At 46.1% G+C, this 24,444-nt stretch overlaps 1 protein-coding gene and 1 pseudogene across 5 annotated transcripts in view; one reads left to right on the top strand and one right to left on the bottom strand.

Moving 5' to 3' along the window:
- Positions 1 to 5,497, top strand: part of LOC135519757 (villin-1-like) — a 28,534-nt gene extending 23,037 nt beyond the window's left edge. For all 5 annotated transcript variants that reach the window (XM_064944982.1, XM_064944980.1, XM_064944981.1 and 2 more), the window contains 12 exons: positions 147 to 245; positions 593 to 746; positions 822 to 922; positions 1,032 to 1,169; positions 1,378 to 1,536; positions 1,753 to 1,932; positions 2,071 to 2,216; positions 2,400 to 2,544; positions 3,354 to 3,542; positions 3,751 to 3,819; positions 4,136 to 4,288; positions 4,427 to 5,497. In XM_064944982.1, coding sequence (XP_064801054.1) covers positions 147 to 245; positions 593 to 746; positions 822 to 922; positions 1,032 to 1,169; positions 1,378 to 1,536; positions 1,753 to 1,932; positions 2,071 to 2,216; positions 2,400 to 2,544; positions 3,354 to 3,542; positions 3,751 to 3,819; positions 4,136 to 4,288; positions 4,427 to 4,540 — 1,647 coding nt within the window. In that variant the 3' untranslated portion in view covers positions 4,541 to 5,497. The remainder of the gene's footprint in view (positions 1 to 146; positions 246 to 592; positions 747 to 821; positions 923 to 1,031; positions 1,170 to 1,377; positions 1,537 to 1,752; positions 1,933 to 2,070; positions 2,217 to 2,399; positions 2,545 to 3,353; positions 3,543 to 3,750; positions 3,820 to 4,135; positions 4,289 to 4,426) is intronic.
- A 614-nt stretch (positions 5,498 to 6,111) lies between these two features.
- Positions 6,112 to 11,352, bottom strand: LOC135519612 (uncharacterized; annotated as a pseudogene).
- Between the last annotated feature and the right edge of the window lie 13,092 nt (positions 11,353 to 24,444).

Raw genomic sequence — 24,444 nt, 5'->3', positions numbered from 1 at the left:
CACACAAGAGTTGTGCAGCAATGAATAATGCAGTGCTGACACTCATTTAGGCAAACAGTAAACCTCTTCAGTTGGCGGTAGAGGTATCAATAAATTAAATTCTATTAAGTGAAACATTATCTAATGTAAATGAACTAATTTCACAGGATTGCTATCTGTTGGATCAAGGTGGTATAAGGATCTTTATCTGGAAAGGAAAGAAGGCTTCCAAGACAGAACGGTCCAAGTCTTTGGATAAAGCAGAAGTGAGCTGCACCTCTTGACACATTTATTTTCACAATGCTTTTGATATCCCTTTGCTGTCCCCTGGATGCTTTTTAGTTGAATACAGGGGGGGGGGTCCTAAAATATCACCTCCTCCCCCCTTTTTGTACAACCCAGATACCAGTTACTTCAACAAGTTAACCCTAAAATCACCTGGATACCTGAAAAACGTCTTCCGGTCCTGGATCACACAATCACTTACCAATTCAACTCTCTCTGACACCCATAACTCTTTACCAACCTAATTTAAGAATACTTTTAAAAAACGGAGGGGAGTGATATTTTAGGACCCCTTTGTATTCAACTAAAAAGCATCTTGTAATTCTAGGCATACAAGAAGGCGAAGGGCTACCCTATCTCCACCTACGTCGAGACGGTGAATGATGGTGCCGAGTCTGCCGTGTTCAAGCAGCTGTTCCAGAGGTGGAGCGTGAAGGGTCAGACTGTGGGGATGGGGACCACAAACAGTCCAGGCAAAATTGGTGAGCAAGTCACACAAAAAAAACACTGATTGAGCCAAAATTAGTATCTCTAAATGTTTTTTCTTGACAATGCAGCCAAGGTTGAGCAGATAAAGTTTGATGCTACATCCATGCATGCAAGGCCTGACGTGGCTGCCCAGCAGAAAATGGTCGATGACGGAACAGGCAAAGCAGAGGTTGGTAACAACCTGTAATAACTAGCTTTGACAAAATAATTATTCATAATCCTCCCCTTTAAACTGTATATGCAATGGAAATCAACACTTCCCATTTTCCTCCAATCAGGTGTGGAGGTTAGAGGACAGTGAACTGGTGCCTGTGGACAGGAAGTGGTTGGGCCACTTCTATGGAGGCGACTGCTATCTCATCCTCTACAAATATGAAGTCAGCAACAGGAGTCACTACATACTATACATATGGCAGGTCAGAACACCCTACAATCCAACATTCCCTCTTTGGCGTTATAGGCATAGCTCTCTGTGATGCCTGGCAATCAAGCTTTGATAATACCAGAAATGTTTTATATGAGCAGAGCTTAATTCCATGACTTAGTCTCTGGCTTGCTTGCTTTCCATGCAACCTTATGCAGAAAGGTACAGTAACTATGGTGTGTTTGATGTGTACAATGTAGGGTCGCCATGCAAGCACCGGTGAGCTGGCTGCCTCTGCTTTCCAAGCCGTGAACATCGACCAGCAGTACAACGGTGAGCCAGTTCAGGTCCGAGTGCCCATGGGGAAAGAACCACTCCACCTCATGGCCATATTCAAGGGCAAGATGGTGGTCTATGAGGTAGGCGTTTCATGGTATTCATTTGTCAAAGGGATTTCAAAAGTCATCTTACAAGAGGTGACTGAAATATGAGACCACATAGATCTTATTCAATTACGAGACAAATTAAAAAAAGTCCAAATTATGTTTGACATCATCTGGTTCCATCTTGGTGATTGGAATCTCACCATGAATGTTATCCTAGCTCATCATCAAGATTGTAATCATGGTTTGCAGGAGGGGAGCTCCAGGGCCAACTCTGCACATGTCCAGCCGGCGGTTCGTCTCTTCCACATCCACGGCACCAACGAGTTCAACACCCGCGCCATCGAAGTGCCAGCGCGCTCCTCGTCCCTCAACTCCAACGACGTCTTTGTGCTCAGCACTGACACTTGCTGCTATCTGTGGTACGGAAAGGTAAGCACCATTTCAGAGAAATGCCATAAACGTATAATCCAGGTTTGACAATGTAACAGTTCTCCAGTTAAGCACTGATGACGAGAGTACAAGGGCTGTACCTAGTTATGCGACAGGTATGACTCTTATCCCTTGCAGGGCTGTTGTGGTGATGAGCGAGAGATGGGCAAATCCCTGGCAGACATCATCTCCAGGAGGGAAAAACATGTAATCGCAGAGGGTCAGGAGACAGCTAACTTCTGGGTAAATCTGGGAGGCAAGACCCAGTATGCCAACAGCAAGAGGTACCACACTTCATCCCTTGGTTTTATAGTTCCCTAAGGGTCCTATTCGACTGAACTCAGTTAGCGGGTTGAAATGAAATGTATTCATAAACCCATTGCAAAACACTGTCTAGTACAATGTAACTGAAAAATGACATCCACTTCTGATGCCTTCTGCCTGGGTCATCTGTGGTCTCTACCAAGGCTTCAGGAAGAGCACAACAACATCACCCCACGTCTCTTCGAGTGCTCCAATCAGACAGGCCGCTTCCTGGCCATGGAGGTCACCAACTTTATCCAGGACGACCTGGACGAAGATGACATCATGCTGCTGGACATCTGGGATATGGTGAATACCTGTATTTTTAACCCTGGAATCCAAACTGATGTGCTGTGTTTCCCCGTTGTTTCAGTTTGGTCTTCAGGCAGGATACTACTGTACTGTCCTTTGTTCGTCTCTATCAATTAGTGCTGAGCGATTAGTGCTTTTTGGGGTTGGTTTGGTTTCAGTTAGATTATTAAGAAATAATCACAGTTTTCCATTTCGGTTTTCGATTATTTGAATATTACATATGTTTTATTTGAGGACTTTATTATTTCATTCCAAGTCATCATCTCATCTCTATAGCGCTGCTGCCTATGCTGTCTGACAAAATCACTATTTTGTACATCTTCAAAGAAAATAAGACATACTTTAATGACTGCTGAATGCCAACTATAAATCACTTTGATAATGTATTTTCAGGTAGATGCCTCGCGAAGCAACAGCTGATCTCTATATGCCCTCACGATTGCACATTCTTGTCCCTTCCATATCAGGCTAAAAGAAAGATTATGGTCATTGTAGTTAGTTATCACACTTTGTGTACTATACTAGGTAGATTATTGGACTGTCGGAAACTTCAACTCCCTACTACATCGCACAGTTGAGACTAGATCTGATTTATCTCTTGAGAAACTGTGCAATGTGCGCATTGAGCTCACAGAAAAAAAACGAACAAAATGGAATTCAAATAATTGAACCGCTGTCAGTCAATTAGTTGTTTTTAAAAAAACGAAAAAATAAAAGACATTTCAGTTAATCGCTCAGCACTACCATCAATCGACGATCTGGAAGTTTGGTTCTTTTAAAACACAGGAGGTCCTCTTCCTCCTCAGGTGTTCCTGTGGTTGGGCAAGGGAGCTAATCAAATAGAGAAGGAGAATGTGGTCCCCACGGCACATGAGTACCTGAGGACCCACCCAGGTGGTCGAAATGTGGACACCCCCATCGTGCTGGTCAAACAGGGCTTTGAGCCTCCCACCTTCACAGGCTGGTTCCACGCCTGGGACCCACACATGTGGAGTGTATGTAGCATGCTTTGTAGTCAGGATAATTATGAGATGATAATACATATTGTAAGAGGGTCAAATATGTATGACAAACCTAACAATGCATTCTAACTTGCATAATGATGCATTTCACCGCTTGGCTTCAGGTAGTGTTACCAAAGTCTCTTTACTCAGGGCACAAAAGATTGAATTAAACAAGCTGCTTTGCTTTGTATATCTACAGGGAGGGAAATCCTACCAGGAGTTGAAGGCTGAGCTTGGGGACGCCAGCGACATCATCCAGATCACCGTGGTGAGTCTCTAATCTCTCTCAAGCCCACTCACGTCACCTGATTTATAAAACAGTTCTCATGTAAACATTCTTTACAAATGCACAGTGCAACGTACAGTATGCAATCCAAAGGAAATGTACAGTATTTACGTGTTCATGTTAATATGCATTAGAAAAAAATGTCCACCGATGAAGTTCCCAAAGGTCTAGCCACCATTTGACCAGGTGTTCTAGCCTAGGCAAGTCAAATCCAAATAATGATTGTATCGTCATAGAAACCACAGTCAGATATGATTTTCTGCTCTGGTTAAATGAATGGTCTGTTGTCTGGCTACAGGACAGAAGCACATCCAACTCTACTCAAAAGAACTCCAACAGCATTGGAGAACCACTGCTGTCCTCCACCGTTGGGGCCACCTTCCCTGCAGACAAGCTGTTGAACTGCCAAACAGAGGACCTGCCCGATGGGGTTGACCCCACCAAGAAGGAGGTAAAATAACAATGGATCTCCATGATTGGTCTCTCGCCAGTCTGTACTTCAGTGTAGCTGTCGGCTAAATTCCTGATTAATGTAGTCAGTCACTCATCTATTTTAACATGTACTATACCATACCTCAATCTTTTCCAGGAGTATCTGTCCAATGCTGACTTTGCTCTGATCCTGGGTGTGTCCCGGGTAGAGTTCTACTCCATGCCCACCTGGAAGCAGCAGAGTCTGAAGAAAGAGAAGGGTCTGTTCTAGGAGAAGAATATCTGCACCTCAGGTCTCATTTTGACAGCGTAAAATAGCAGCGTGCTGTCGTCAAATCACACGGTATCTCCTCAAATACTCTCTTGGGAATCTATTTCATAGGGAGGTTGGAATGCAAGAACTATACATCTTAATTCTGTATCTTGAATTTGCACCGTTATTCGTGCATCCTTAAACTCCAATCATATTGCCCCTGCATGGACTTTGCGTCATTCCAAATTAGATGCACTAAAGCAAAATTATAGGGAGAATATCAGACATGGCGAACACTAGCACTGCTTTTTTGCCGTGTCAAAATTAGGCCCCTTGTGTTTTGTCATCTAGCATTGCAATTCACTCATTCACACATTCTCAGATAACCAACCTACTGTTGGTTATCAAATGACTGTGCCTTAGGCTTTTTTTTGTTTGTTCCTGAAATGTTGCTGTTGTAATTTAAACAATCAAGTTATGGAGAGGAAAAGTGTAGGGGATAGGAATAATTATATACGTTTTGTTATCTGAGATTTATCATAGGCACAATAAGCAGCACTTTTCCACTGAATTGCTACTTGTGTCACCGAATTCTACCTGGATATATAATGTAGATGTCAAGCATTTAAGACTAAGCAGGAGATGATATTGGTTCTATACTTTATTTTCACAATGAGACTTATTAACATTGAAAAATAAACATCTAAAATGTTTCTTTGTAATGCCAATATTCAGAGGACCGCAAGGGCTTAGTTATATGTTGTAGTGCAGAAATATAAAGATGAGTTACTTCATATGCTTTATAATATAAATGTTTAGATCTAATGTATCAATGATATTCAAGATTGTCAAATGGGGATAACCACTGCGGTATTTAATTTTTGCTATGTTGGATAAACACAGATTAATATGTCTTGATATGAAGACCCTTCAGATGCCATGCTGAATGGCAGTCAATAAAGATAATATTCCCCACTTTGTGTAAGTTCAATACCTTCAGCAAATCATAATAACTAAAACTGAATGTGAAATGAAATAGCAAAGTGTGGTAAAATACAGTTACTAACTGGGTTCCCATGCTTTAAAAAAATGTCTGTTCCATAATCACTTTCGTTTCCAGTTCAGATTCTGTTCCTCTAATCATTTCTCTGTTCTGTTCTCTGAACCGATTCCAACTCCTGCCGTTACTTGTATAAAAGCTGTGGATGGAAACGTAGTTAGTTGACATACACTCTGCATGAACTGAATGATAAATCCCATATCGGTCTTTCAGGCCAACCCCTGTACTGTGCAAGTAGGCTAACGTAGGCCTACTATTGAAACTGTCAAATTTTGTGAGGGTCTTAGGGGCCAAGACTAATTTCTCCAGCCTCCTGAGGTTGAAGAGGCGCTGTTGCGCCTTCTTCACCACACTGTTTGTGTGGGTGGACCATTTCATATTGTCAGTGATGTGTACGCCAAAGAACTTGAAGCTTTCCAACTTCTCCACTGCGGTCCCGTCAATGTGGATGGGGCGTGCTGTTTCCTGAAGTCCACGATCAGCTTCTTCATTTTGTTGATGTTGAGGGAGAGGTGAGGGCCCTGACTCGTCATTCTTGGTAATCGTCTGCAAACTTGATGATTGAGGCGTGAGTGGCCATGCAGTCCTGGGTGAACAGGGAGTACAGGAGGGGGTTGAGCACTCACACTTGTAGGGCCCATGTATTGAGGATCAGCGAAGTGGAGGTGTTGGTTCCTACCTTCACCACCTGGGGTGTGCTTCTAGTGTGTGCTTCTAGTGCTTCTAGTGTGTGCTTCTAGTTCCGACAATGCAGTAATAACCAACAAGTAATCTAACTAACAATTCCAAAACTACTGTCTTATACACAAGTGTAAGGGGATAAAGAATATGTACATAAAGGTATATGAATGAGTGATGATACAGAGCAGCATAGGCAAGATACAGTAGATGGTATCGAGTACAGTATATACATATGAGATGAGTATGTAAACAAAGTGGCATAGTTAAAGTGGCTAGTGATACATGTATTACATAAATATGCAGTGGATGATATAGAGTACAGTATATACGTATACATATAAGATGAATAATGTAGGGTATGTAAACATTATATTAGGTAGCATTGTTTAAAGTGGCTAGTGATATATTTTACATAATTTCCCATCAATTCCCATTATTAAAGTGGCTGGAGTTGAGTCAGTGTGTTGGCAGCAGCCACTCAATGTTAGTGGTCGCTGTTTAACAGTCTGATGGCCTTGAGATAGAAGCTGTTTTTCAGTCTCTCGGTCCCAGCTTTGATGCACCTGTACTGACCTCGCCTTCTGGATGATAGCGGGGTGAACAGGCAGTGGCTCGGGTGGTTATTGTCCTTGATGATCTTTACGGCCTTCCTGTAACATCGGGTGGTGTAGGTGTCCTGGAGGGCAGGTAGTTTGCCCCCGGTGATGCGTTGTGCAGACCTCACTACCCTCTGGAGAGCCTTGCAGTTGTGGGCGGAGCAGTTGCCGTACCAGGCGGTGATACAGCCCGCCAGGATGCTCTCGATTGTGCATCTGTAGAAGTTTGTGAGTGCTTTTGGTGACAAGCCAAATTTCTTCAGCCTCCTGAGGTTGAAGAGGCGCTGCTGCGCCTTCTTCACGATGCTGTCTGTGTGGGTGGACCAATTCAGTTTGTCTGTGATGTGTATGCCGAGGAACTTAAAACTTACTCTGCTGTTTCCTGAAGTCCACAATCATCTCCTTAGTTTTGTTGACGTTGAGTGTGAGGTTATTTTCCTGACACCACACTCCGAGGGCCCTCACCTCCTCCCTGTAGGCCGTCTCGTCGTTGTTGGTAATCAAGCCTACCACTGTTGTGTCGTCCGCAAACTTGATGTTTGAGTTGGAGGCGTGAGTGGCCACGCAGTCGTGGGTGAACAGAGAGTACAGGAGAGGGCTCAAAACGCACCCTTGTGGGGCCCCAGTGTTGAGGATCAGCGGGGTGGAGATGTTGTTGCCTACCCTCACCACCTGGGGGCGGCCCGTCAGGAAGTCCAGTACCGAGTTGCACAGGGCGGGGTCGAGACCCAGGGTCTCGAGCTTGATGACGAGCTTGGAGGGTACTATGGTGTTAAATGCCGAACTGTTGTCGATGAACAGCATTCTCACATAGGTATTCCTCTTGTCCAGATGGGTTAGGGCAGTGTGCAGCGTGGTTGAGATTGCATCGTCTGTGGACCTATTTGGGCGGTAAGCAAATTGGAGTGGGTCTAGGGTGTCAGGTAGGGTGGAGGTGATATGGTCCTTGACTAGTCTCTCAAAGCACATAATGATGACGGAAGTGAGTGCTACGGGGCGGTAGTCGTTTAGCTCAGTTACCTTAGCTTTCTTGGGAACAGGAACCATGGTGGCCCTCTTGAAGCATGTGGGAACAGCAGACTGAGATAGGGGTTGATTGAATATGTCCGTAAACACACCAGCCAGCTGGTGTGCGCATGCTCTGAGGGCGCGGCTGGGGATGCCGTCTGGGCCTGCAGCCTTGCGAGGGTTAACACGTTTAAATGTTTTACTCACCTCGGCTGCAGTGAAGGAGAGTCCGCATGTTTTCGTTGCAGGCCGTGTCAGTGGCACTGTATTGTCCTCAAAGCGGGCAAATTGTTTTATTTAGTCTGCATGGGAGCAAGACATCCTGGTCCGTGCCTGGGCTGGTTTTCTTTTTGTAGTCCGTGATTGACTGTAGACCCTGCCACATACCTCTTGTGTCTGAGCCGTTGAATTGAGATTCTACTTTGTCTCTATACTGACGCTTAGCTTGTTTGATAGCCTTGCGGAGGGAATAGCTGCACTGTTTGTATTCGGTCATGTTTCCAGTCACCTTGCCCTGATTAAAAGCAGTGGTTCGCACTTTCAGTTTCACGCGAATGCTGCCATCAATCCACGGTTTCTGGTTTGGGAATGTTTTAATCGTTGCTATGGGAACGACATCTTCAATGCACGTTCTAATCAACTCGCACACCGAATCAGCGTATTCGTCAATGTTGTTGTCTGACGCAATACGAAACATATCCCAGTCCACGTGATTGAAGCAGTCTTGGAGTGTGGAATCAGCTTGGTCGGACCAGCGTTGGACAGACCTCAGCGTGGGAGCTTCTTGTTTTAGTTTCTGTCTGTAGGCAGGGATCAACAAAATGGAGTCGTGGTCAGCTTTTCCGAAAGGAGTGTGCGGCAGGGCCTTATATGCGTCGCGGAAGTTAGAATAACAATGATCCAAGGTTTTGCAAGCCCTGGTTGCGCAATCGATATGCTGATACAATTTGGGGAGTCTTGTTTTCAGATTAGCCTTGTTAAAATCCCCAGCTACAACGAATGCAGCCTCAGGATGTATGGATTCCAGTTTGCAAAGAGTCAAATAAAGTTAGTTCAGAGCCATCGATGTGTCTGCTTGGGGGGGAATATATACGGCTGTGATTATAATCAAAGAGAATTCTCTTGGTAGATAATGCGGTCGACATTTGATTGTGAGGAATTCTAAATCAGGTGAACAGAAGGATTTGAGTTCCTGTATGTTTCTGTGGTCACACCACGTCTCGTTAGCCATAAGGCATACGCCCCCGCCCCTCTTCTTACCAGAAAGATGTTTGTTTCTGTCGGCGCGATGCATGGAGAAACCCGTTGGCTGCACCGACTCCGATAGTGTCTCTCCAGTGAGCCATGTTTCCGTGAAGCAAAGAACATTACAGTCTCTGATGTCCCTCTGGAATGCTACCCTTGCTCGGATTTCATCAACCTTGTTGTCAAGAGACTGGACATTGGCGAGAAGAATGCTAGGGAGTGGTGCACGATGTGCCCGTCTCCGGAGTCTGACCAGAAGACCGCCTCGTTTCCCTCTTTTACGGAGTCGTTTTTTTGGGTCGCCGGCTGGGATCCATTCCGTTGTCCTGGGTGAAAGGCAGAACACAGGATCCACTTTGCGAAAGTCATATTCTTGGTCGTACTGATGATGAGTTGACGCTGCTCTTATATTCAGTAGTTCTTCTCGACTGTATGTAATGAAACCTAAGATGACCTGGGGTACTAATGTAAGAAATAACACGTAAAAAAAAAAAAAAATGCATAGTTTCCTATGGAACGCGAAGCGAGGCGGCCATCTCTGTCGGCGCCGGGCCCGATCTTAATGATAAGCTTGGAGGGTACTTTGGTGTTGAAGGCTGAACTATAGTCAATGAACAGCATAGGTATACGTGGGTATTCCTCTTGTCCAGAAGGAATAGGGCAGTGTATGTTACTGTCCCTGATTTCTCTCTGGAAGGAGATCCTCGCACTACTTTATTGTCCAGAGACTGAACATCAGCGAGTAATATACTCGGTAGTGGTGGATGGTGTGCACGCCTCCTCAGTCGGACTAGAAGTCCACTCCAAATACCTTTTCTCCGCCAAAGGCATCTTGTAGCATTCTCTGGGATAAGTTAAATTGCCCGCTCTTTTTGTGTTATTACATACAGCCAGAAATAACTTTTGGTTATCAGAGCGACCGTAACTCACCAGCATTACTACCAGGAATACGACTTTCCCTAATTGTAACCTGATCGTAATGCTGGTGAGTTACCGTCGCTCTGATATACAAAGTTCTTTCCGGCTGTATGTAATAACACAAAATAACGTTCTGGGCTAATAATGTAGGAAATAAAAAAACAAAATACTGCAATGTTGCTTAGGAGCTAGAAGCAGAGCTACCATGTCTGTTGGCGCCATCTTCCTGTTAAGTCTTCACATAGGGATGAATGGTGTCACGTGATCAATGGATTTATCCATTTATATAATCTATGGTGCGAAACCGTTGTAGGATATCTACAGACCCCACCTTAACAACAGGGTGAAAGGTTAAACAGGAACGTCAGATATCTCAGTGATGAGATATGATGGCCACACCTCTCTCCCACACACCCAATGATAGACACTGACCTGTGCACCTGAGTGATAGACAGTCGTGACACACACCTCATACACACCTGACCCAACATCTTCTCGTCCAGGCTCTCCATATGTCGGGCCTCCCGGCCTGTGATCCAGCCGCAGAGGATGGTGGGATGGCGGGCCACTGTGTCGAAGCCACATATCTTATACCATATGTCTCTCCAGGCACCACCCTCTGACTGAGAGTGCTAGTATACCTCTTCATCCCCCCCTGCGTCCCACACCAATTGGATCCTGACCCAGTCGTGGGATCAGAACCTGTCCTCGAATCGCAGGTAGATCTTGTCCAATATGCATCGGCCTTGGACTTTGGGAGGGCTTGCTTAAACATGGCCACCACATTCTCAATCAGGAAGCCTAAAGGGATGGTCATGATGACGTGGTCTGCAGTAAATCACTGGCCCCCCTGGCACAGCGCTCTGGCTGGATGGGTGTGGCACTACTTCTCCAGAGCCCAGTGGATACTGTGTACTGGTCTGTCACACAGCATGGCTCCAGGGTTATGGCTGTCCAGGAGAGTGTCTGCCAGGACCCAGAGAGTTGAAAAAGTGCTCTTTCCCAGGCTATGTAGTGACCCAGCTGCAAGGCATACACCTTGTACAGGGGGGACCTGGCCTCATCCGTGCATTTACTCCTCTTGCACCACTCAAACACCCCTGGGCAGTCCTCTATAAGGCCGCAGGGTGGCAGCTGGGTGACCTCCTCGTCCAAGTAGCCCCTCAAGCTCTGGGTGGTATGCCTTATCTCAGAATCAAAAGCGCTGGAGGTGAGAACCTACTGAAGAGGGCACATACCTGCTCCACCTCACCCAACAGCAGCTGCCTCCCGCTCTTCTCGAAGAACAAGTCCCTAGGGGTGACGGAGATCTGCAGCCACATGATGCTAGCTGAGCCCCGCTACCTGGGCTAGCAAGAAAAGAGCAGTGGTGGCTGGTTGGAGGCCATATAGGAAGATATGCTCATTGTAATTGCTGGAATAGAATAAATGGAACGGTATCAAACATCAAACAAATGGAACCCACATGACGCCGTACCATTGATTCCATTCCAGGCATTACAATGAGCCTGTCCTCCCATAGCTCCTCCCATCAGTCACCCCTGGAAGAGTGGATTGCCCTCCTGGATCCAGTTGGCCCCCAGCTCAATGATATTCTGGCCAAAGGGTTTGGTGGTGTGGATGCGGCCTCCAGGCCTGCTCATAGCCTCCAAGACTTGGACCTGCTGAAAGCCTGCTTTGACCAGGGTGGATGCTGCAGATAAGCCTGCTTTGCCAGCACCAACAACCACCAGAACTGTACTCACTCTGCAGTAAGCTGTCTCCTGGGGGAAGTAGGTGGGAAGGGTAAGGTACCGTTTTTGCCCTGTCACCATTGGGACACATACCAAACAACACTTTACTATTGCATGCTGTACTTCTGCAACTGTGTAACAATAATAGGCCATTCCAGTTGCTCAACAGTTTAGCCCAAACTGTATCCACGTTTTCCATATTTAGAGACTATTCTATAATTTTCCAAAAGTTGCATGACTGTATTAGCATTTTTTACATTCAGCATCACTCCGTCAAGAGAAATATGCAGTGCCTTTGAAAAGTATTCATACCCCTTGACTTTTTCCACATTTTGTTGTGTTACAGCCTGAATTGAAAATGGCTTGGTTTTTGCTCTGACATGCATTGTCAGCTGTGGGACCTTATATAGACAGGTGTGTGCTTATCCAAATCATGTCCAACAATTGAATTTACCACAGATGGACAGACAGAAGCCACTCTTCAGTAAAGGGCACATGACAGCCTGCTTGGAGTTTGCCAAAAGGCACCTGATCTAATGAAACCAAAATTGAACTATTTGGCCTAAATGCCAAGTGTCACATCTGGAGGAAACCTGGCACCATCCCTATGGTGAAGCATGGTGGTGGCAGCATCATGCTGTGGGGATGTTTATCAGCGGCAGGGACTAGGAGACAAGTCAGGATCAAGGGAAAGGTGAACGGAGCAAAGTACAGAGAGATCCTTGATGAAAACCTGCTCCAGAGCATTCAGGACCTCAGAATGGGGCGGACCTTCACCTTCCAACAGGACAACAACCCTAAGCACATAGCCAAGACAACGCAGGATTGGCTTCGGGACAAGTCTCTGAATGTCCTTGAGTGGCCAAGCCAGAGCCCGGACTTGAACCTGATCGAACATCTCTGGAGAGACCTGAAAATAGCTGTGCAGCAACGCTCCCCATCCAACCTGACAGAGCTTGAGTGGATCTGCAGAGAAGAATAGGAAAAACTCCCCAAATACAGGTGTGCCAAGCTTGTAGCATCATACCCAAGAAGACTCAAGCATGTAATCACTGCCAAAGGTGCTTCAACAAAGTACTGAGTAAAGGGTCTGAATACTTAAGAAAATGTAATATTTCAGTTGCAAAAATGTATAAAAACCTGTTTTTCCTTGTCATTATGGGGTATTGTGTGTAGATTAAAGAGGGAAAAACATGTATTAATCAATTTTATAATAGGGCTGTAACGTAACAAAATGTGGGAAAGGTCAAGGGGTCTGAATACTTTCCGAATGCACTGGATATGTCATTTCCACCACACCCAGGTGGTAATGAGTATACTATGTAAAATTTATATTGATTGATTTGTTGTAGATAGGGAAATAGATATGATTGTTGTAATAAACTCACAAAAAAGGTTATGTGGAAATGTTTTATTTTTCATGATAAATAAATGTTTTCAGCTGTCACAAAGGAAGGTTTATACATTCAGGGGTCATGTTGAATGATTAATATTAGGAAAACCTTAAAAATCACTTAAAATAATTTTCAATACAAGTTAATGTACAAATATATAAGAAATGTGTTATAAATAAATTGTATGATATTTATTTATCATGAAAGTTTAATGGAAGTTTAACTTAATGACGTGATGGAAATTACATGTGTCTATGGCTATCTGCGGAAAATGACAGAAATATATGAATTCCTGAATAGTACGATCGCAGCCATTATTAAAAAAGATCATGATTATGAGAAAGCAAATTACGGACTCCTCTTTAAATCTGCGTATTCCTTCAAAGCTCAGTTGTCCTGAGTCTGCACAACTCTGCCAGGACCTAGGATCAAGAGAGACGCTCAGGTGTTTTAGTACTATATCTCTTGACACAATGATGAAAATAATCATGGCCTCTAAACCTTCAAGCTGCATACTGGACCCTATTCCAACTAAACTACTGAAAGAGCTGCTTCCTGTGCTTGGCCCTCCTATGTTTTACATAATAAACGGCTCTCTATCCACCGGATGTGTACCAAACTCACTAAAAGTGGCAGTAATAAAGCCTCTCTTGAAAAAGCCAAACCTTGACCCAGAAAATATAAAAAACTATCGGCCTATATCAAATCTTCCATTCCTCTCAAAAATGTTAGAAAAGGCTGTTGCGCAGCAACACATTGCTTTCCTGAAGACAAACAATGTACATGCCTCCGTCTGCTTCCGTCTGGTTTTAGACCCCATCATAGCACTGAGACTGCACTTGTGAAGGTGGTAAATGACCTTTTAATGGCATCAGACCGAGGCTCTGCATCTGTCCTCGTGCTTCTAGACCTTAGTGCTGCTTTTGATACCATCGATCACCACATTCTTTTGGAGAGATTGGAAACCCAAATTGGTCTACACGGACAAGTTCTGGCCTTGTTTAGATCTTATCTGTCTGTTCCTCAAGGTTCCGTTTTAGGACCACTATTGTTTTAACTATATATTTGACCTCTTGGGGATGTCATTCGAAAACATAATGTTAACTTTCACTGCTATGCGGATGACACACAGCTGTACATTTCAATGAAACATGGTGAAGCCCCAAAATTGCCCTCGCTACAAGCATGTGTTTCAGACATAAGGAAGTGGATGGCTGTAAACTTTCTACTTTTAAACTAGGACAACACAGAGATGCTTGTTCTAGGTCCCAAGAAACAAAGAGATATTCTGTTGAATCTGACAATTAATCTTAATGGTTGTACAGTCATCTCAAATAAAACTGTGAAGGACCTCGGCGTTACTCTGGACCCTGATCTCTCTTTTGAAGAACATATCAAGACCATTTCAAGGACTGCTTTTTTTCTACGTAACATTGCAAAAATCTGAAACTTTCTGTCCAAAAATTTTGCAGAAAAATTCATCCATACTTTTGTTACTTCTAGGTTAGACTACTGCAATGCTCTACTTTCCGGCTACCCGGATAAAGCACTAAATAAACTTCAGTTAGTGCTAAATACGGCTGCTAGAATCCTGACTAGAACCAAAAAATTTGATCATATTCCTCCAGTGCTAGCCTCCCTGCACTGGCTTCCTGTCAAGACAAGGACTGATTTCAAGGTTTTACTGCTAACCTACAAAGCATTACATGGGCTTGCTCCTACCTATCTCTCTGATTTGGTCCTGCCGTACATACCTACACGTACGCTATGGTCACAAGACGCAGGCCTCTTAATTGTCCCTAGAATTTCTAAGCAAACAGTTGGAGGCAGGGCTTTCTCCTATAGAGCTCAATTTTTATGGAATGGTCTGCCTACCAATGTAAGAGACGCAAACTCGGTCTCAACCTTTAAGTCTTTACTGAAGACTCATCTCTTCAGTGGGTCATATGATTGAGTGTAGTCTGGCCCAGGAGTGGGAAGGTGAACGGAAAGGCTCTTTAGCAACGAACTGCCCTTGCTGTCTCTGCCTGGCCGGTTCCCCTCTTTCCACTGGGATTCTCTGCCTCTAACCCTATTACAGGGGCTGAGTCACTGGCTTACTGGGGCTCTGGTCCAATAATAATAAGGCATGGTCCAATAATAATAAGGCAGAACAGTTGAAACTGGAGCAGCAGCACGGCCAGGTGGACTGGGGACAGCAAGGAGTCATCATGTCAAGTAGTCCTGAGGCATGGTCCTAGGGCTCAGGTCCTCCGAGAGAGAGAAAGAAAGAGAGAAAGAGAGAGGGGGGGGGTTGTGGCAGAGATCTTTGTGGGCTATACTTGGCCTTATCTCAGGATGGTAAGTTGGTGGTCGAAGATATCCCTCTAGTGGTGTGGGGGCTGTGCTTTGGCAAAGTGGGTGGGGTTATATCCTTACTGTTTGGCCCGGTCCGGGGGTGTCCTCGGATGGGGCCACAGTGTCTCCTGACCCCTCCTGTCTCAGCCTCCAGTATTTATGCTGCAGTAGTTTATGTGTCGGGGGGCTAGGGTCAGTTTGTTATATCTGGAATACTTCTCCTGTCCTATTCGGTGTCCTGTGTGAATTTAAGTGTGCTCTCTCTAATTCTCTCTTTCTCTCTCTCTCTCGGAGGACCTGAGCCCTAGGACCATGCCTCAGGACTACTTGACATGATGACTCCTTGCTGTCCCCAGTCCACCTGGCCGTGCTGCTGCTCCAGTTTCAACTGTTCTGCCTTATTATTATTGGACCATGCTGGTCATTTATGAACATTTGAACATCTTGGCCACCCCACATAGTCTGGTTCCTCTCTAGGTTTCTTCCTAGCTTTTGGCCTTTCTAGGGAGTTTTTCCTAGCCACCGTGCTTCTACACCTGCATTGCTTGCTGTTTGGGGTTTTAGGCTGGGTTTCTGTACAGCACTTTGAGATATCAGCTGATGTACGAAGGGCTATATAAATACATTTGATTTGATTTGATTATCAGATATTGTTTCTAGGCAAATCAAAGACAAATATAATACTGGAAAAGGGCTTGCAAGGCCAAAATGCCCAAAGTTGCAGAATCACCCATTTACTGTACATATGAAATGTCTTCTCGCATCCTTTGAATTAGTGCTGGCTGCATTCATATGCCGCGCATTGTTGACAAGTTGACTGTTTTAATATGGGCATCTTGTTTTTCCCTTATTCACTTCCATTAATCAAAGCCCTGAAAGGGAGGAGTATGACAATAACGGCCCGCTTCAGAGGCCCTTATTGGCCAAGACATAGCGTCAGCTATCCAGGGTTTATATACATCATTGGGAGACAAATTGTCAAATATGACATCCATCTTGCCTGGAGGATGTGTCATAATACCAATAAAACCAAGCAGTCAAACACAGAAATTGTCCCAATGGTGAATTTTACAAACACTTTAAATTAAGTATGTGTTTGGTGTTGGCTTACCTTGGGGTGGGGTTTTGATAACAGCGTAATTCCCTCTCGGACAAGGTGAGTTTTATCAATACATTTGCCTCAATTTACTAAACAAAAAATAAACGCTAATTAGCAACAGAGAAGACCTCAGCAAAACGACAAACTACTACGGGAAGCTACTGCACGTCATCTCTAGTTGACGCCGTCAGCCACCGTTCACCAGCAGGATCAAAGACCGTGTGTCCAATCCATGATGAATCCATGTGCTGTATTGAAATGAATTGAATAAAGTGTTGAACTTCTTCCATACCTTTTCTCTGTTTTAACTAACCACTGACTACACTTCAGCTAGCTAGTTAACAGAGCAGTAGTTAGCGGAGCTAGTTAGACCACTACAACTTACTGCTTTGGTCAGGGCCAGCATGAGGGATACAGTTTATCCTGTGTCGGTGAGTGCAGCTTTTAAGGTAAGTTTGAGCATCTTAGCAATACAATGTGTTGTATACAGCTGTCAACATTCTACACGGAATAATCCCCAATCAATGATATAATCATTAACCAGATTACCCTGGATACCAGACTTAGATGAGTGATATCTCAGTTGTAGAATGTTGTGATTGATGAGAATTTATCCCCCAAAACATCTATTGACATTCAGAATGGATTGAACTGAATAGCCTGTAGTATAGTTTTATGACCAGAGAAAAATCTTCAAAGCCACAGTATTCATTTATACAGATGGTACATAAATTCACAGTCTTTATTTATAGGATCCTTCCCACTATATGATTGATATGTCAAGTGATAAAATCCCAAGTGATCAATTAAAAGTTTATGGAAAAATTGTACTTGTCCTCTTGTGAAAAATACAGTTTATTAAATATTGTACAGCTGCAGTGTCATCAATCAAATCAAAATGTATTTATATAGCACATTTCTTACAACTAATGCATTTCAAGGTGTTCACAGTCATGCATTGAAAGGCATGTGGCACTTAACATCCTTCCTCTTGGCAGATCTCTATAGTTGACCAGGGGATTCTCTCTACCACATGCGAATGCCTCCATGGAGCTTATCAGTGTAGCCATGCAGCCTATTTTGGAGGTTCACAATATCGGTCGTATGGGTGTGGAATAAAAGAGAATGAAGCCAGCCAGGTGCAACAAGTGGAGGACCTGTACTCAACCGAAGACTACGACCCTCTGTCCCAAGACCCCACAGAGGAGGATCTTCAGTACGGTTATCTCTCTCTCACTCTCACTCTCACTCTGAACCGTCTCCGAAGCAGATTCTGTGGAATGGCATGTCATTGGGTGGGATGTTGTCTGTAAAGTGGGGCACAGATAACAAAGAAGAGGACATCAAGGCATTCAAAATGTCTACAGGGATGGATGTGCAGGAGTCATGGCTTTGGTTCATGGGGTCTGGGATCCTGGGTGCCTCACCAGATGGTCTCGTGGCCACCACAGCGGTGGAGGTCAAGTGTCCCTATGGTGCAAGGGGCCTTACCATTGAAGGGGCAGTGAAGTCAAAGGATTTTTATATCAAGAGGGAGGGTCTTACCGCCTCAGTGAAGACCATCCTCACTGGCACCAGGTCCAAGGTCAGCTCCAATTCACTGGAAGAGGCACCTGCTTCTTTGTTCTTCACCTGCTTCTTTCTTCTTTGTACAAATTCAGTTTTACACAATATTGTATCATATTTGATGAATTGCTAACCTGTCCGTCCACAGGCTCGATGTGCAGTCGTCTCCACAACTGGATGCTCGCGCTCGGATCCCACTGACACAGGATGTCCATGCACAGGATGGTCTGAGGGATGCACTCCTGTTGAACTGGAAAACAAAGAGATATTTGGTCAGTGGGGGAATCTTTTTTAAGGCTGTAAAACCATTTTTATCTAGACAGATTTGTCAGGATTTGGCCAGGGTTGTTCCGGGTTTTGGTCACTAGATGCCCCCATTGTGCTTTTTGACCTTATGTTTTTCCCTTGTTCCCCATTATTATTTGCACCTGTGCCTCGTTTCCCCTGACTGTATTTAAACCCTTAGTTTCCCTCAGTTCTGTGCTCTGTGTTTGTATGTTAGCACCCAGCCCTAGTGTTCTGTGTATTCTTGTTGATTCCGGGGATGCTCTTGTGGAATTCTGTTTTTGTTTTTGAGTATCTCTTGAGGCTTTTTTGTGCTATTCCTACCACCTTTTGGATTTGCCATTTTTGTATTGAAGGACTTCTCCTTTTTACTTTATTAAATACACCGTCTTAAGTACTGCTGTGTCTGCCTCATCTTCTGGGTTCTGCTGACTATTCGTGGCTCAGTTGGTTAAGTGACTGTTTCTCACTCCGGAGACCCAGGTTCGTAACCGGGTCCTGACAGAAACACAGAGCCAAAAATGAACCCAGAGGCAGCCAGTTCCCAGGACATTTTTGCCACGCTGTCCCACCACCAGGAGACTGTCCAACGCCACGAAGCCGCCCTGGTTCAGCAAGAGGCCTTAATGGCTAGACATTCTCATCTTCTGTCGGAGATGCTGACTTCCATTAAGCAAATATCTGATCGTCTTACCCCGGCAACAGTTCCCGTCCCAGTACCTCAGATTCACGTACCCATGGCAGTTAACCCCCTGGCTGAACCTCGTCTTCCACCTCCCCAACGGTTCTCAGGTGATCCAAGTGCTTGTAAAGGGTTTCTCACCCAATGTTCTCTCTCCTTTGAGCTACAACCCTCGTCGTTTCCCACCGACCGGTCTAAGATCGCTTATATCATCACCCTGCTGTCGGAAAAGCCCTGGCCTGGGCTACTGCTGTGTGGGATGCCCATAGTTCCTGCTGTGCCAGCTACTCTGCCTTTGCTGAGGAATTCAAACGAGTGTTTCAAGGCCCAAGCAGTGGTTCTGACTCAGCCAAACAGCTCCTGACTCTCCACCAAGGTTGGCGCAGCGTGACGGACTATGCCATCCAGTTCCGCACGGTGGCAGCAGCAAGTGGCTGGAACAACGAGGCGCTCACGGTGTGCTTTCTGAAAGGCCTTTCCGACACTATCCAAGATGAACTGGCCACTCGGGAACCACCGGACAATCTCGAGTCCCTGATCAAGTTGGCCTCACGCATTGACCAGCGTCTGAGAGAGAGAGAACTCAACCGTAGACCTCTAGCCCCTATCAGTCCCAGCTCCGAGTCCCCACCTTTATCCTCGCTGGCTCCATCGGAACCCATGCAGATTGGACGCATCTCCCAGGCTGAGAGAGACCGCCGGATGAGGGAGCGACGCTGTCTATATTGCGGCAAACCGGGCCATTTCCGTTCCACGTGTCCCGGGCTCCAGGGAAACGCTCTGTCCCGTACAGACCGGGGGAACTGTAACGGGAAACATAACCTCCTCCCATCCGTCCAACTCCCGTCTGCTCATTCCAGTCACCCTCTCCTGGGACAACCACAAGCTTCACCTTCAAGCCTTGGTAGACTCTGGAGCCGCAGGTAACTTCATGGATGGTGTCTGGGCGAAGGAGAATGGCGTTCCTCTGAACCTCTAAGTGAACCCATGAGGGTCACTACATTGGATGGAAGCCCTTTGGGATCTGGACTTGTCACTCATGTCACTACCTCCTTGCGACTTTCAGTTTCACAACACCAGGAATTGATGAACTTTCATTTGATCTCCTGTTCCGAGTTCCCTCTCGTCCTTGGATACCCCTGGCTTCACAGCCATAACCCTCACATCGACTGGTCTATGGGCACTATCAAGCAGTGGGGTCCTACGTGCCAAGCTACTTGTATTTTCCAGAATTCCCCGAGTTCTACTCCCGAGTCTTTAGAATCCATCGACCTGACCCGAGTTCCCGAGTGTTACCATGACCTCAAACTGGTGTTTAGCAAACAGAGGGCCACCATGCTACCACCCCATAGACCTTACGATTGCCCCATCGACCTGTTTCCGGGCACTTGCCCCCCAGGGGTCGGATCTTTTCCCTATCTCCACCCGAACGAGCTGCTATGGATACCTACATCAAGGACGCTCTGGAAGCAGGCCTCATGCGTCCATCCACCTCCCCGGCGGGAGCAGGGTTTTTTCTTTGTGGCCAAGAAAGACGGTGGATTACGTCCTTGCATCGACTACCGGGGACTCAATGCCATAACCGTCCGTAACCGTTACCCGCTACCCCTTATGGCCACAGCCTTCGAGCTGCTCCAGGAAGCAGTTGTTTTCACTAAGCTTGACCTGCGGAACGCATACCATCTTGTGCGGATCAGACCTGGTGACGAGTGGAAGACCGCTTTCAACACGCCTACTGGTCACTATGAATACTTGATGATGCCCTTCGGCCTGACCAACGCCCCAGCGGTGTTCCAAGCGCTCATAAACGATGTGCTTAGGGATATGCTTAACATATTTGTGTTCGTTTACTTGGATGACATCCTCATCTTTTCGAGCTCCCTTCAAGAACACACTAAGCATGTCAGACAAGTACTCAAATGCCTCCTGGACAGCCATCTGTACGTTAAGCCGGAAAAATGTGAATTCCATTCATCCCGAGTACAATTCCTGGATTTGTAGTGGAACCCGGTCGAGTCCAAATGGACCCCAGGAAGGTAGGGGCGGTAGCGGATTGGCCCACCCCAAATCCGTTAAGGAAGTTCAGCGTTTCCTGGGCTTCACAAACTTTTACCGCAAGTTCATCAAGAACTTCAGCTTGGTGGCAGCCCCTCTCTCAGCTTTAACCAAGGGTGGCAATGCAAGGTTTTTGTGGGGAAGAGAAGCTGAGACGGCCTTCCAAGGACTCAAGCAGCGCGTTCTCTCTGCTCCCATCCTGATACTACCGACTACGGATGAACCATTTGTGGTGGAGGTAGACGCATCAGAGGTTGGTGTTGGAGCTGTCCTGTCTCAGAGGGTGAAGACAAGAAGCTTCATCCGTGCGCTTTCTTCTCACACCGGCTTACCCCGACTGAGAGGAACTACGATGTGGGGGATCGTGAACTCCTAGCGGTTAAGATGGCATTGAAGGAATGGAGACACTGGCTCGAGGGGGCTTCTCACCCGTTTCAAGTGCTTATGGACCACAAAAATCTGGAGTATATCCAGCAGGCGAAGCGGTTGAACTCTAGACAAGCTAGATGGTCTCTTTTCTTCAATCGATTCCAGTTTATCCTCACCTATCGGCCCGGGTCGAAGAATCTCAAACCGGATGCCCTGTCCCGAGTCTACGCTCCTGCCATTCGAGATGACACGGACATGCCTGTCCTTCCTGCTGCTAAGATTGTGGCTCCGATCTCGTGGCAAGTTGAGGATACCGTGAGACGTGCTCAAGCTAGCGAACCGGACCCGAAAGGAGGTCCTGCCAATCGGTTGTTTGTCCCCAAGGCAGTGAGGACTCAGGTCCTTCTGTGGGGGCACTCCTCTCGCCTCACCTGTCATCCGGGCGTAGGTCGCACCTTGGAGTTCATCCAGCGTAAGTTCTGGTGGCCTACCATAAGAGAAGACGTTGCCACTTTCGTCAATGCCTGTCCCGTGTGCTGCCAGGGCAAATCTTCTCACCTCCGCCCTCAAGGACTCCTTCACCCTTTACCTGTTCCCCACAGACCCTGGTCCCATATCTCATTGGACTTTATTACTGGACTTCCTCCATCCCATGGCAATACTACTATCCTAGTCATAATCGACAGGTTTTCAAAGGCGGCCAGGTTCGTCCCTCTGACTAAGTTACCTTCTGCCAAGGAAACGGCTGAGTTGGTAATTAATCATGTGTTCCGAGTCTTCGGCATTCCTCAAGATATGGTTTCTGACAGAGGTCCCCAGTTCGCCTCAAGGTTTTGGAAGGCCTTCTGCTAACTCATGGGGGCTTCTGCCAGTCTATCTTCAGGGTACCATCCGGAGTCCAACGGCCAAACAGAGAGGATGAATCAAGAGCTGGAAACCACCCTCCGATGTATGACTCGTGACAACCCGTCCACATGGTCACCCTTTATTGTTTGGGCCGAATACGCGCACAACACCTTGCGCTCCTCCTCCACTGGTATGTCCCCGCACGAGTGTCAGTTTGGCTATGCTCCTCCATTGTTCCCGGACCAGGAGGCAGAAGTCAGAGTGCCTTCAGCCTTGAAGTTCGTCAGACGCTGTCGGCTTATGTGGAGGAAGACCCGTCTTAATCTTATGCGTTCCTCACAGAGGTACCAACAACAAGCCAACAGACATCGCCGTCCCGGGCCTACCCTGCGCCCCGGCCAGAGAGTCTGGCTCTCCACAAGAGACTTACCACTAAGGGTGGAGTCTCGCAAGCTGTCCCAAAAATACATCGGTCCCTTCAAGGTTGCCAGGAGAGTTAACCCAGTTTCTTATCGCCTACACTTACCCAGATCCCTTAAGATTAATCCCACATTTCACATTTCATTGTTAAAACCTGTTGTTTTTTCTCCCCTTGTCCCGGCAGACAGACCTCCCCCTCCGCCTCGTGTCATTGGAGGCCAGCCGGCTTATACCGTCCATCGGATACTGGATTCCCGCCGGGTGCAGCGGTCCTGGCAGTATCTGGTGGACTGGGAAGGCTACGGTCCCGAGGAGCGCTCCTGGGTTCCTGCCAAAGACATCCTGGACCCTGACCTCATTCGTCAGTTCAGGGCCCTCCACCCTGAGAGAGCTGGTAGGAATGTCAGGAGCCGTTCCTAGGGGGGATTCTGTCAGGATTTGGCCAGGGTTGTTCCGGGTTTTGGTCACTAGATGCCCCCATTGTGCTTTTTGACCTTATGTTTTTTCCCTTGTTCCCCATTATTATTTGCACCTGTGCCTCGTTTACCCTGATTGTATTTAAACCCTTAGTTTCCCTCAGTTCTGTGCTCTGTGTTTGTATGTTAGCACCCAGCCCTAGTGTTCTGTGTATTCTTGTCGATTCCGGTGGATGCTCTTGTGGAATTCTGTTTTTGTTTTTGAGTATCTCTTGAGGCTTTTTTGTGCTATTCCTACCACCTTTTGGATTTGCCATTTTTGTATTGAAGGACTTCTCCTTTTTACTTTATTAAATACACCGTCTTAAGTACTGCTGTGTCTGCCTCATCTTCTGGGATCTGCTGACTATTCGTGGCTCAGTTGGTTAAGTGACTGATTCTCACTCCGGAGACCCAGGTTCGTAACCGGGTCCTGACACCCACCTTGGACAATGTGACAAGTGGTCCCTCAACATCCAATCTTAAGTCATGAGAACCATACACAAACATACTGTGCAGATATATTTACAAATTCATTGTTGTATCACATTTGATGAGTTACTGATCTGTCCATCCACAGGCTCGATCTCCACAACTGGATGCTTGCGCTCCAAAATCACACTGGCACAGCACATCCACGCACGGGATGTCCTGAGGGATGGACTGGAAAACAAAGAGGCATTTGGTCAGTGGTCGGCCTTTTTCAATGCTGCATCAACATCTTTATCTGGACAGAAAATGTATTGTTTATCATAATACAAACCCACCTTGGACAATGTGGTCCCGTCCCTCAACACCCAATCCTCATTCCTCTTTGTTATTGTTTCCCAACCAACAGTCTGGAACTTCCTCTTCTGCCATGGTGGATGAGTTACCTTTTCTGGTAAAAAAAAACAGGGCCATTTCTCTCAATAGAGATTGCATCATCTGTGGATCTGTTGGGGCGGTATGCAAATTGGAGTGGGTCTAGGGCTTCTGTGATAATGGTTTGATGTTTGCCATAACCAGCCTTTCAAAGCACTTCATGGCTACAGACGTGAGTGCTATGGGTCAGTAGTCATTTAGGCAGGTTACCTTAGTGTTCTTGGGCACAGGGATTATGATGGTCGGCTTGAAACATGTTGCTATTACAGACTCAGTCAGGTTTAAAATTCCAGAAAGTTCCAGTGAAGG

Source organism: Oncorhynchus masou, chromosome 29, assembly GCF_036934945.1.
Source record: "Oncorhynchus masou masou isolate Uvic2021 chromosome 29, UVic_Omas_1.1, whole genome shotgun sequence".
Taxonomy (NCBI): Eukaryota; Metazoa; Chordata; class Actinopteri; order Salmoniformes; family Salmonidae; genus Oncorhynchus; species Oncorhynchus masou.
Note: the sequence above shows the minus strand (reverse complement) of the source record. Positions and strands in the feature narration are given on the sequence as shown.